General features: G+C 28.3%; 1 protein-coding gene across 3 annotated transcripts in view; it reads right to left on the reverse strand.

Annotated features, from left to right (window-relative positions):
- Positions 1–11,201: 11,201 nt before the first annotated feature.
- LOC107168447 (opioid-binding protein/cell adhesion molecule-like) overlaps positions 11,202–15,008 on the reverse strand; it is a 337,823-nt gene continuing 334,016 nt past the window's right edge. For all 3 annotated transcript variants that reach the window (XM_089224027.1, XM_089224026.1, XM_089224028.1), the window contains one exon: positions 11,202–11,834. In XM_089224027.1, the coding sequence (XP_089080153.1) occupies positions 11,731–11,834 (104 nt within the window). In that variant the 3' untranslated portion in view covers positions 11,202–11,730. The remainder of the gene's footprint in view (positions 11,835–15,008) is intronic.

Genomic DNA, 15,008 nt, shown 5'->3' on the forward strand with positions numbered 1-15,008 from the left:
AGGCCGCTGGGGGACGACCACATCACCTGATCTATGTTTTACGTCAAGAGACAAGGATGACCAACCTATAAGAGTATCACGTTCAATCATTCCAAACTTCGCCAAAAGCCAACACAAACCAGTTATCATAGACATAGGAGTAAATTTCCCAAGGATCAACAAACCCGAAATGCCCCGGTGGAATCTACGAAAAGCTGTATGGCCAAATTTCACTAAATACATGGAGGAGAACATAAATCGCATTCCCCCCATCCCAGAAAATTATCTAAGATTTGTTAAGCTTATTAAAAAAGCCGCTTCACTGGCTATACCAAAAGGGCATAGACAGAATTACATCCCATGTTGGAGCAAAGAGTGCGACTCCCTACTACGTGAATACGATGAAACCGGAAATGAAGTAACTGCCAACCGATTGATAGCTCTCCTGGATGAAGAGAGAAGAAACAGATGGATAACTGCAATGGGAGAAATGGATTATACGCATTCAAGTAGGAAAAGTTGGTCACTCTTGAGAAAGCTTGGTGCAGCACAACCAACAAGAAAGGTTGGTAGTGTAGCTGCTGGCGATGTTGCTAATATACTATATAAAACATCAAATATTAAACCCCATAAAAACGAAAAAATCGAGGCGAAAAGGGAATTCCAAGAAGAGCTAAAGAGCTGCAAAGAAAAGTCGACTCTTATGAACGAGTTCACTGCTGAAGAGGTCTATAACGCATTAAAATCTGTGAAAAACGGAAAAGCAGCTGGAGTAGATGGAATCCTTCCATAATTCCTTAAAAATTTAGGACCACGAAGCATTCGCTGGATTGCAAAATTGGCCAGTAAAATAGCAGACACTAATGTTCTTCCAAGACTCTGGCGCGAAACTAAAGTGATAGCTATTTTGAAACCCAACAAAGAAGCCAGGAACCCAAAAAACTACCGTCCTATATCCCTGCTGTCAACAATGTACAAGCTGTTTGAAAGACTCCTCCTAAGACGCCTAGAACCACTCTTAGAAGAATCCATGCCCATAGAACAAGCCGGTTTCAGGAAAAATAGAAGTTGTTGTGACCAAACCCTTGCATTAGCAACGCACATTGAAAATGTATTCCAACGGCAAAAAAAATCCGGAGCAGTTTTTCTGGATCTGTCAGCTGCGTACGATACGGTCTGGAAGAGAGGACTATTACTAAAACTGGCTAAAATAATAAAATGTAAAACAACGCTAAGACTACTAGAGAACTTAATTTCTAACAGAAAATTCAGTGTATCTCTCAATGGGAAAGTAAGCAGTTACAAAATACTACAAAATGGACTACCACAGGGATCTGTATTATCACCAATTCTTTTCAACACATATACTGCTGACATTGCCTGCACGAGCTCAAGAAAATTCATATACGCTGATGATGTAGCACTTGTCGCCCAAGCTATAAAATGGCTTGAAGAACTAAATACTCGTCTGTGATTTTTATTACTATTAGTGTTGATGTTATTATAATTTACTATACCTACTATAACCTATCATACTAACACTTTATATATTTTATTACCTGTTTGTAACGGGATCAAACAGAGCGCCTATTTAGGTGGCCCGCTCTGTTTGCCCGTTACTCAACCATTCCACAACGCGCACATACAACACTCTTGCGAGGAGTGTAATCGACACACGCCGCCGCTCACTGACGGTACGGTCAATAGAGAGCGCTGGTCAGAAGCGCATACATAACCACCTGCCGCCCGTAACTTAAGTCAAGATTAATCAGGAACGATAAAACTTAGTGCCAAACCGATGACAGAATCGAAATCGTCAATCTATTTACTAGCAAATTCATTAGCATTAAATATGCACCTACTCACCAAAACCCTTAAAATATTCAAAAGAACAAAACTATATTCTACATCAAACCGGATAGCGCATAACCGCAGATATATAAGTCGCTGAACACGGTATCATCACTCAGTCTCCCTGCCTAGCAGTGTGAACGTCCTCCGGACGGTACTAGTGACCGTTATCCACGGAGGCGATCCGCAGCAAAGCTCTCTTGATTCCCTAATCTGAACAGACCGGACGGTACTAGCGACCGTTATTCACGGCTGTTCAATAGATTAATCCGAATCGTCCCTATCATCCAGCCGTCGAGCCGTGGAGCCGTCGAGCCATACATAAGCCGCTACTGTCCCTATCATCCAGCAGCCAAGCCGTCGAGCCGTGGAGCCGTCGAGCCATACAGAAGCCGCTACTGTCCCTATTATCCAGCAGCCAAGCCGTCGAGCCATACAGAAGCCGCTACTGTCCCTATCATCCAGCAGCCAAGCCGTCGAGCCGTGGAGCCGTCGAGCCATACAGAAGCCGCTACTGTCCCTATCATCCAGCAGCCAAGCCGTCGAGCCGTGGAGCCGTGGAGCCATACAGAAGCCGCTACTGTCCCTATCAACCAGCAGACAAGCCGTCGAGCCGTGGAGCCGTCGAGCCATACAGGAGCCGCTACCGTCCCTATCATCCAACAGCCAAGCCGTCGAGCCGTGGTGCCGTCGAGCCGCGACAGAACTGTCACTGTCCCCATCATCAAACATTATACATCCGAACACACGAAAACCACCATGAGTCAAATACAATAAACCTATATATGTCTTTCCCCCCCGTTTTGTAAAATCCCTTAGAATACTATAATTTAAATGTACGCTCGTTGAGCATAAAACTTCAAGAAAAAATTGTAAAAAACTTTAACGCATGGTTGTATGATTGTAATTATTTAAATAAAGAACCATCAAACTACAACAACAACCAGTCTCGTTACATGTTTTTAAATAGTTGACTAGTTATCTTAATTATCATATTTATTAATTTATTTGTTTCAAATTTTACTAACTCTATCTATAACATTTCTCACGTTATCTTAAGTCGAATATGTCATATGTAAATAAAAATAATAAATACTGTCTACCAAAAAATCGGCTGCTTCCCGGTATTGTCATTTTAAAATATTTTGCATTGCATATTTATATTTATTTACTATATATTATAGACAACATACGTGTAGATTTATAATAGTTATTAATATCTGTCATCTGAATCAATATGTAATTCAGATAATTCATATTATCTTCAAAAATAATTTTAGATACATTTTGAGAAATTTAAACCGATTTATAAGTTAGAATGGTAGGTAGTCTATATATATATAGGTCATCAATATTATACCTACATATGATATACAATCTATTAGCTGTCATTTTAAAATCGTTGACAATCTTGTCACTATATTATTGTTATCATCTGGATTTCCTGACATTAACACTACCTTAATTTTGTGTGCGTCACATTCAGTGCTCCCATAATGTATTTTACATTTAATTTGTGTTCCTTTCATACGCTTTAAGTGTACAAAATATTATCATATGATTTCTATATAAATTCATTTAAAAGTAAAAACTCATTAATCTTAAAATTAGTTAAATATTTTTTATTATTTATTTTAAACGTAACTTTTACTCCATCTGATGAAATGTATTAGTTTTAATAAATTCAATGATTTAAAATTAAAATGCATCAAAATATACTTGATATTCAGTATTATATGAACCTGTATATTATAATATTAAGCATCCCATCCGTATTTTTATTTTCATATATTAAGTATAAAATACCAAAATCAATAAAATGACGTAGTGCAATATTATATAATACATTTAATATGATAATTTATGAATAATTCAAAAACATTTATGTAATAGGTATGCTATATTATATAGTCAGCGGTAATCAGTTGAAATATAATTCATTATGCAGTACAGATTGTCACGCTAGAGTTTGATCATTGCCTGCTGATTTTAAATTCGATCAAAATAATTTGTTGCATTAATATTTTTTACCTAGACAAACAACAAATTTATGACTGCATTTTGAAACTGTTATACGATTTATGTTTAATAAAGTCAAAAGTACTAATCGTAAAATATATAATACAATAACACACAACTAAATGTCTACCAACTCTGTCTCATTTATAAACTAACTCAATATTGTGAATTGTTTCTAAACATTAACTATTATACACATCATTAGAATGTAGATCAATATACCAAACATTATCAAAAGAAATATATCATTATATACAGATTTTTTTTCTTTTGTAACAAATAGTCATAAAATAAGTAATATGTGACTATTATGTTGAGTTGATTTAATGTTTTAATAATAATTCATACATGAACATTTTTACTGTAGTTGCATACCAATACCTATTAAAATATTTGAATATTTTCATGTAATAAAAACAATAATTTTAGTTAAAACGATTTTTAAAAGATATTTTATACTTTATAGACCGCTAAAAATTAAAAATCAATTCAACATTTAGATTCTTTTGTACTTTACGTTTTAAAAATAACTAAGAAATTAATTTACCAAAGATTTTACTATTTTAGAAATATTTTGAATATATAGTAATGGTTAATTATATACCAGGATTGTAACAAAGTATAATTTTCTACTAAATTTAAAAAATACTATATAATGCCATAAAAAAACTAAATGTATCATGTCTAAATTTTTAACGTTTAAATTAGTTACTACCTAGTATAAATAAACATAAACGTCATTCAATTTAGCTTTTCTGGGAATCTCGGGCTCTCAATACCACTATTTGATAAAAAAAAAAATTATAATTTATATAGTTATAATCATAAATATCAACGAATCAGTTAGGTACTTATATATATTTTATTAACCACGTAGCATATTATTTAATAAAACGCATGTACTCAAATTCAAAACTTTTCGTAAACTGAATCCAGTAGGTAGCCTTCTATAGTTTATTAGGTACCTACATTGAACACTATTTGAAAACATAAATTCCCTATTAAAATTAACATATAATATATTTTTCAATTTTACAGATTTACAAAAGAATATTTCCACTCTTAAATTAAATTTATTTTATCATTATTTAATGTTTATTTTTTTTTTTTTACCTAAATAAAAATGAATAAATTGATAATCATGTTAAAACTTGTCGGCGTTACTGTTGTACGTTATAAATTGTATTTTATTGTCCTCTGGTTTTATATAATACCTATAGATACGTATTTATTGTAATGTATTCGTACCTATATTGAATACTCAACTGAATATTGAAATGTCAATTTCTAATATTGTGGTTTTTAAATTTATTTATACGGTGTCTTTAGAATTTTATTTGTCTCGTTCAATAGTTATTCATTTGAATGATTCTAATGACAAATTACCTTCAGATGAATACCTCACAGATCGTTAGCTTGCAAATGATGAAAAAATAGTCAGATAATTTTGTGAATTTCTTCAAAAATACTGTTGATACTCGTTGAAAAAAGGGAGGATTTTATACAATCCTCTAGAAAAGAAGCAGCCATTAATATTAGGGGCAATAACTATAAAACACTGACAGCATTTACTTATTTAAGAATAAATAGAAAAAAAGCTGAATTCTCCCGTCACTAAAGATAAGAAATTTGGAGTGTATACGCTAAGTTAAATTTAGGTACCTCTACTCATCTTCACAGAGGATTCTTACGTATTCAATGCACGGACGAAAAAGTATGAGATTTTTACGTGGTTTCATTACGATTACAAAAAACAACCATTAGAATATGCAAATTTAAACTTCTGGTTCTAAAAAAAGATTTGTATTGTAGTCAAATTTAAATTACCAAAAACAGTCTGACTAAAACAATTGTTTGGAGTGGATAATTTAAATAAGAGTGAATTCTATGCATTTATGATTAAGCAATACAATGGCATGGGATTTTTATGAAGTAATTTATTTATCAATCAGATAGTTAATTGAGTATATTCTTATTCGATTTTGATTATAATTTTGAATTGACTTTTCAACCATTTATATTTATCCACGCATTGATCGTTTTATTCTATTTTTTTTTTCATTTATATAACTTTTTGATACAATCGCTGCGACTGTGTAAAATAGCTTGTTACACAAGGCTGCTCGTAAGTTAAACAGACATTTTAAATATGCATTTTCACTTGTTTTTGCATGTTTTTACATGTTTTAAAGTTTTTGTTTTTATGAAATTAGGGTTACTTAAACAATAAATAAACGATTTTAGTTATCCAGAATTATTTCACAGATTTATTGGATTTACATTTGCATTTGAATTTCAGAACATAAAATCATACTTGGAATAAATTAATAGTGAACAAATATATTGTGTGCTGATACTTTCTTGTTTTAATATTTTGTTTTTCAATAGATTTGAAACAATAATGTTATAGAAAAAAAAAGTGAAATTGTTTGTCTAAACTTTGTTGTTCAGTAAATGGTCTTCGTTCATGATTTAATAAAAATTCTATGATATGGAGTGGAAAAAGTTTCAGGTACAAAAGTTTTAGTACTAAACATAGACAATTTCGCCCAGTACAATTTTCCGTGACCAATGAATGAGGGAAATGTAGGAACACCAGAAAATGTTTTTAAAAACATCGAATTGAATCGAGACGTTAAGAGTTTTTGGAGTTTCGCCAATTGCCGTATACAAGAAAAAATCTGCCAGCCCTAGGGGTTTTCTTTTTTTTTTTTTAGTTTTTTCGCTATTTTGGTACCGAATGGTAGAAAGTAGAATCGCCAAGAAATCTTTTTTTCAAACGCGTTTTTATCATTATTATTTTATTTTGCACTTTCGTTACTTGATTCCCAATCATTCTACTTGTATATCAGATTTTATATTTTAACTATTAAATAATAGAGTTTTAACTCTACATCTCCCATTTGCTTATGTTAGTGATTACATAGTGAGTTCTTCAATACAAATTATTGGATTTATATTATCCATCAACTTGTAGTTGAATAGATATTTAGTTTTTTATACAGTTGTTAAATCTAAAATCGTATTAAAAATATTTGTTAACTATCCTATTAGGATAATAAAACACACACATACCTATATGCAAATTGGTTCAATTTAGTCCACTGTTGATATGAATATTTCCAACTCGTAATCTTCACTTCTCTCTATGCAGAAATTGTTCTGTAAGTTATTGTTTTATTTAAAATTTAAGTATACATTTAAAAATACAGCCAATAATTATAATAATTGCTTGACATTCAAACTTACAAGAAATATTTTTGTTTAGACATATTATAGAAACACGTAACTTAAATTTTGGGTATTTTTGTATACGTTACTTTCATCGAAATATTCACTTATTTAAAGATATTTGTAAAAATTGATATATGATCCATAAAAAAAAAATAAACAAACAAGTAGTGAATATAGAAAAAATTGTAAAATTATCATTGTTCTTAAATATTTGAACCTTCGATTATAAAGTTAAAGTTTATTATGCAAATAAATATTAAAAAATCACATGACATATTAAAATATATTCAACAAAATATGCTTTTAAATTTTTTTCTTTTAATTTCTTTTAAACTTTAAGAGAGTCCTATGGTTGGATTTTACGTATTAAGTTTTTTCAATGACAACAAATTTTGTAAATATTACATATGCTCATCATTTCTATTATTTAAGGTATTTTAAAATTGTGAATCAAAAAAGGTTTTTAAAAATAATTATAATATGGTTTTTCATTTTTTCTTAGGTTTTAATATGTTTATATATTATTATTTTACTGCCGTATATAAATTATTGTTATATGTCTAATGCATATATTACATTCACTAAAGCACTTACTTTGATGGTAACTGCTGCTGTCTGAGATGTTATGATATTTGGTTTAATGCTCTCTAGTGTGGGGTAACACGTATTTTAACTTTAGTTGATATTGTATAATGTTGATGTGCTATCTGAAGTTACTTAATTAGGCTGCCCCCCTCAAAGTATACTCAAGTAGAAGGAGAAGACAAGTACATTTTTATCGTTAAATTATAAAATACTGGATTATTTTATTTTATTAAAACTATATGTATGTTGATAATTATTTGATTTACCTAAATACGAAAAAAAAATGTACAGCATCGTTTATCATCTTTATAAGTATTTCAAGTTATAAATTAGTTATAAAAATAAATCGTAGTAGATTATGTGTTGTAATTATAGCCACTACTATTCTAAGAATATTCTATTTCCATACATAATTCGATATGAATTTCTGAATTTATTAAAAGGTATTGCAAAAATTACACTATCGTTTACAAATAAAGATAAAATTTCAGAAACTTAACAAATTCCAATACTTTTTAAAAGCTTTAACTTTGTAGTTAGTTACATTGGTATCTGTAAGTGCTATACCAAAAAAGTAGACTGATGGGTCTCACAGGACAATTTTATTGTTAAACATAGTGATATTTATGTTCATCAAGTAACAGAGCTATTGAAAACGATAACATGTTTTTTTTTACAAAATTTATAAATCTTTTAAAATAATAGCAAACAACATGAAAATTTAAAAACCAAAAATATAGCAAAAAATGTTTTTCTAATTTTTTAAGCTTTGTGGTTATTAATTATAAGTGTATACGGTTTTGAAATTGCAAATCGTACAATCGTTAGGATTTGGCTTATGCTTATGTACCTATTATAATTAAAAATCATGGGTAGAAAATTTAAACTCAAATAATTTTTAACTCGCAATCAATCAGTATAAAAAAATAAGTTAATCACAGTGTTAATATTATATCACATGCAATATTTCCTGTATTATATGAAAAATAAACTGGGTTTTTCGTAATTTAAGTTCAATTTATTATCTAAAGTAGATTATATTCAAACGCGATAAAATAAAATAAATCATGTAAAAAGAATAGATTTTCGGCCATTAAATCGGTGTAATCAGTACTTTGCGTGTTTTTTTTTTTAAAGAATAAAAGACCTTTATCGATTATTTGTTTGTCGTCAAGTTATTTTCTTGACACTGCTGTGATTTTGACTTCACACAAAAGCGAACACTATCTTTAACCTGAAAAATATGATACACAATATTTTATCGTCTTCATACCACATAGAACGATCGTTTAGCAATCACATCGGCCAATGACGTGTTTCTTCATCTTTGTTGTCATCTTGTTGGTTAACAAACGCAACAAACTTTTACGAAATGGCTGTTTTAAAATTTCCAATCGATACCAGCTGCTGCAGCAGCTACCGGAGGAGTCGGAATTGATGATGAAATTTCGGCGTCCACGACAGCTGGTTTAATTTGAAATGACGTCGCTGGTAAATAGTCGATTGCGACAACTTTTTGATGGCGGCAAGTCTAACGCGTATATAGGACTAAGTATTAAAAATGTGCAATGTCAGCGTCGTCGTCACCCACTGACCTGTGAAAGGCGAGTTTCAGAATTGAATAATCGACCTATCCGGCGGACGCCAGGCGGGCGTGTACCATTCTCATTATTCAACCCTCTATATCCTGTCACGGTGAGGCATATCCCTCGGAATATTTCTCCGGATTATGCTCACACCGTAGTAAGCAAAACTGATGACATAATATTAAGCAAATGTTTTTTTTATTTTTTATTTATTTCTTGACGCAATATTACCCACGATACCGTCTTAAGACAGTTACTACGAACCTTGTTGTTTTATACCACGAAATCACTGACACAACAAAAAACAAAAGGAGGAATTATTCTATAAAATGAATTTGAAAAGTTTGTCGATTATTCGACAGAATGAGGAGTACAAATTATTATTACTTTGCTAACGACTTTTACAAACGGTATCAATTAATCCATGCGATCCTCAAACTTTATTCTAGAGCGTTAAGTTCCATAATTTTACTGCTGAAATTTCGTTTATTTGTAGTGGGCATCAGTCGTTTTATTGCTGGTAAATGTTATAAATTAAATTATACGGTTTTATCCCCAAATTCGATTGGATCAATTTAATTATGTCATTAAAAAATAAAACAATAAAATCAATTTCAAAGATATCTGAAATAACGATGATGTCTTTGCCATTGCATTAATAGTTAATAGTTTTGTATGCATTACGTCGTCTTATATTATTATTTATTATATACTACCTATAATACCTACTCGAAAGCAACAATTTTGATGGTGCTAAAAACATATTCTATAGGTACTAACCATAAAAAATAACTTTAATCAGGAATTTAGTATATCATAACATTAATTAATAAAACATAATTGTTATAATTATAATATAAAATTGGTGAACTCGTAACATATGCAACACAAAAAAAACAAAACAAAGAAACCAACATTTTGTTTTTAAACTTAATTTATTTTATAATATTTATTTAACAATTAAAAGGATATTCAAGTAGTCATTGTATAATATATAATTGTTAGAAAAGTATATTTACAGTGGATTTATTATGTCTTAAGCATGTATAGTATGCAGCTGACTTATAAGTATCATAATATTATAATTATAGTATAATAATTTGGCAATAAAATTTCCAAAAAAAAAAACAAAACAATAATAATAATAATACCATTTGATGAAAATTATTCACTTATCAGGAACAGCTGTATGTGTTGATATTTATATAGTTATGTCAGAAGTAATAGTTTTTTTCTTAGACGAAATACGTTATAATCATTTTTGCTCTTTGAAAAGAAAAAAAAACATAATTTATGAAATATTTTGTATAAACAACATATTTTCATTGAGCCCTTTATATTTTAAAACATAAGAATCACTTTTATTTTCCAATCATTCTTTCATAATGTTAGTCATTTATAACATTATACATATAGTAATAACGTAAGCATAGTAATTGTATTATTTTATCACATTGAATATCCGATGATGTTGTTTTCGAACAATATAACATATAATCAGAGCATATTTAATTAAATTATTTCGACTTTAAAATTGCAATATGTACAATCAGCATTAAAGTATAATACTATGTCACAACAATGTTAAATTATTAATGATTAAAATAATTTTATAGTTATTAATAATAATTTTATTTAATTACAATTCTATTTACGTCCAATAAATTAAATAAGTTGGTACTGAAAAAACAAAACTATATTAACATGTTAGCCGTTAGGTTTAAATTGAGATGTATTCATATAGATATTTTTTTATTATTTTACATTTTATAACTTTTACTTTATATAAATATAATATATTAAAAGTTAACTAACGTCACTAATAACAACTAGTAAATTTAATAACAAAACAAACAAAATAAACATAATTGGTATTAGGTATTAATTTTCAAAAAATAATAATAAATATAAACTTATACATAAGTATACCATTACGGAAAAGAGTCATATAAAAATGGTATATACAATATTATGATTTTATCGTTAATAATAAAGTTTTAATTAATTTCGATTAAAATAAAATTGTATATATTATATTTTTTATTTTTTTTGGAAATAAATATGTGTAACCCTGTACAATATAACTTAAGTGCGATAATTAAAACCAAACAAAAGGTTATGTAACATTATAATGTTTAATAGGTACAATTTAAGTGTTATAACACTTTTTATTTATACCTAACAATAAATTGTATCTGTAATATAATATATGTAGATATAAACAAATATAATGGTAACAATACTAATAATATGAAATGTAGGTGTATGAGATTAATTATTTAGTATAAATTGGCTAAATTCTAAATATTTATTCCAAAGTTATCATTTTTTTAAATAATTCTGGTAATTTAAATAAGACACAATTAAATGAAACATTTTTTGAATTTTAACAATAATCATAATAAAATACTTTTTACAAAGATAAAATACAAACATATATAATTTTTATTACCTATACAAAAAAAAATGTTTTCCCTTATCTAACGGATATCACCATCAGTGGTAATGCAACAAACCATAGCATCACTTCGATTCCCGAAGCATTGGACTTCCTGCGTGATATAGCAGCCATCGTGTCTCCTAAATGAACATACAATTAAAAATATTATTATAATTTTACATAAATTTTCTTTATCATATATTATTATAATATTAAGACGTAATGTACACTTTGATTATGGTAATCTGATGATGGTTTTAATATTATGTTCAACAAATATTTATTTTAGCATTGACCATTATAATTGTAATAAATCGCAATAGAAATAGAAATAGAAAAAAAAATCAAATTGTGTACAACATAATCATAAATTGATTATATAAAACATCAAAGATAAAAGTTGACATTAAATTAAACTTTCAATGGTTACTATTTTACAATTATTATAATGCATTAGGATTATGTACGCAGTTGCATATAAAAAATTGTTTACTACATAAAGATTAATAAGCTACGAATTATTTATTGTTTTAAATTTGTTTAGTCATATATCCTTTATTACTTATATGTACATTTGAAAATGGCAATATTTCTAAATTGATTTCTTTAAATTAGGTACTAAACAATTAACCATTTTATTAATATTCTATCCTTGACCTTGAAACTTTGAAAGTATTTTTCATCAAGCAGATTTTTAGCAAACAGATAAAAACTAATAACCATTGCATGAATAGTTTTAATACATTAAAGATTTCTCAATGTTTTAAATTAATTTAACATATGAACAATTATGTAACTGTAACACTAAAATTGTGAATGTGACAAGACTAACGCAAATGGAAATCACTTTACATTTAAATTAATAACATTTTTTGTCATTTTAAAATGAAAAAAATTTAGAATATTTCTAATATGTACTTTTTCTTTTTTTACTCTTCTTGCGTGCCTATAATATTATGATAATGATTAGACTGAATGTTAAAATCGTATAAACTTCATCGTTCATCAGGATAAGTTGTACATTGATTAGGCTAATTTATATTTATTTCAAATAAAATGATCTTTATTATTTATGGGTGGGTCTCATCATTTCAATATGCTTATTATAAAGATTCTGCTTAATGATTAAGGAAATCAACCTAATAGTATTACACATCCGTGTGTGTTGTCTTAAAATTATGAAAAAACAAAATAACCAGGTTTGTTCAGAGTGTCTAACTTTGTGAAGTGAGTTATAATAATAGAACAAATTGACCTATTACTTAAATTTAAGGAAATTACCTGAGTTTTATTGTGAGTTTTGTATGATATTTTAACTTTGAAGTGAGTTATGAGTACGTACAGTTCTAAAATTTATAAATTCTCATAAATCGCTTGATAAATAAAATATTATAACAATCCTACGATAAAACACAAATACTTTTACCTTCGAGTTTGATAAATATCACGATATTCTAGTGCAGTCTACTTACGGAATACGCACGGGGCGCAATAGACGACATAGGTATGTTGAATGTATAATTCATATGGATATTTTTATTTTTGTATACACAATATTCTTTACATTCATATCGCACATCCTTAACCATCAATAATAAAATAAATAATTCAGAAAATAGTTAGAAAAATGGTAATATCATGCGTCGAATTAACCCCCCCCCCACCACCACTATTACAACGATGGCCTATATCAGGGGCGGTGAGCTCATGGCATTCATGCCAAACATGGCTTATTTGTCAAATTTCAATGGCACGCAAAAAATTAAAACTGTGGAAAATTATGCTATTCATAAAATATCGCTTGTAAAAAATTCAAAGAAACAAATTATATACGTCTTAAAAATTATAATATTCCCATGTAAATGTGAATTTGTTTCTATATCTATCATCTATCTTCTATTTTATACATATAAATGAATTTTTGTCTGTTTGTTCTTTATGCATTCCTATACGACTGGACCGATTGCGATAATATGTATTACAGAGATATATTATTAAATCTATGGGCAGAAGATAGGCTAAATTAAAATTGATAGGCCCAAATATCAATAATTGAATCTTTGAATTGTCAGACTTTCTCGATACAACGAATACAATTATATAATGATATACTAAATTGTATATCGTTGTAGGATTATTCGGTACTTACTATATTTTAACCGTTATCTATCTATATGTATGAAAATATACTGCTAGCAAAATCACAGGAAACAAATTTAACACACAGTTTGAAACATATAAGAGATAGAATTTTTAATGGGCTACAAAGTGCACGGGTTTAGCTAGTTATCAATATATTAATTATATTATATTTAGTTTTTATAAGCTTTAGACATGTAAAAAATTGTAAACCCTTAATTGAAATAATTTGGAACTTGACCCAAAAAATTTCACTAACCCTAAATTATAAGATCAACAAATGCATTATGAGCAATTTGCGATTCATACACACGTGTATCTACTTTACGTAATTATATCCATAATTAAAAATACTATTGTCGTTTTTGAAAATATTTGTTTAATATGATTTTAAGACGTCAAAAATTAAAAACCTGTACTAATTTTTGAATGAATAATTTTTCATTGATATTTTTAGTGATAAAATGCATTTATTTTAATTTCTTATTCCAAAGCAGAATATTTTTTGAAATTATTTGATTTAGATAAATTTAATTTTAAACGAGTATTAAAAACAGTTTTGTATTTGTATGAGGAAAGTGGAGTGTTGGACATGGGTACTCCGAAAAATGTTAGAATTTTCTAATTATTTCTATATTAAAATTTAATAACTTATAAACTAACTGTCCGAATATGATTTTTATTGATCAAAACATCGTACAATATTCTGATTTTAGGATATAAAATTTAATTTATTTAATTCTTCCAAAAGAGTTAAGATGTTGTTTTTAACGATTTAAATTATATAAATCTAATATTTTCAAAAACATTCGATTTTTTATTAAATAATGTTACCGTGATTTGGAATTCATGATTGCATGTATTAATTAATGTTTTACGTCGAATAGATCACCAAAAATTATATTATTATATTATTATTATCATACCTACGTTTAAAATATAAATGTTGTAGCTTAAAACATAATATCTTGCATTAATCGTATGACAATCATAATAATAATGAAGACTAGTGAGATAAATATACGAAAAGTAAAAGATATATCCCGCCGGAGGATTATGTCTTTACCGCATCGAATGTCCGTTTTCATTATGTATAAAAAACGCATTGCTATAACTATACCGAGATCGTATATTTGTCTCAATTATATACTTATATATAATATAAGTCTCCATTT

The sequence above is a fragment of the Diuraphis noxia genome, unplaced genomic scaffold (genome assembly GCF_037042655.1).
Source record: "Diuraphis noxia isolate RWA-SAM2 unplaced genomic scaffold, SU_Dnox_SAM2 contig0003, whole genome shotgun sequence".
Classification (NCBI taxonomy): domain Eukaryota; kingdom Metazoa; phylum Arthropoda; class Insecta; order Hemiptera; family Aphididae; genus Diuraphis; species Diuraphis noxia.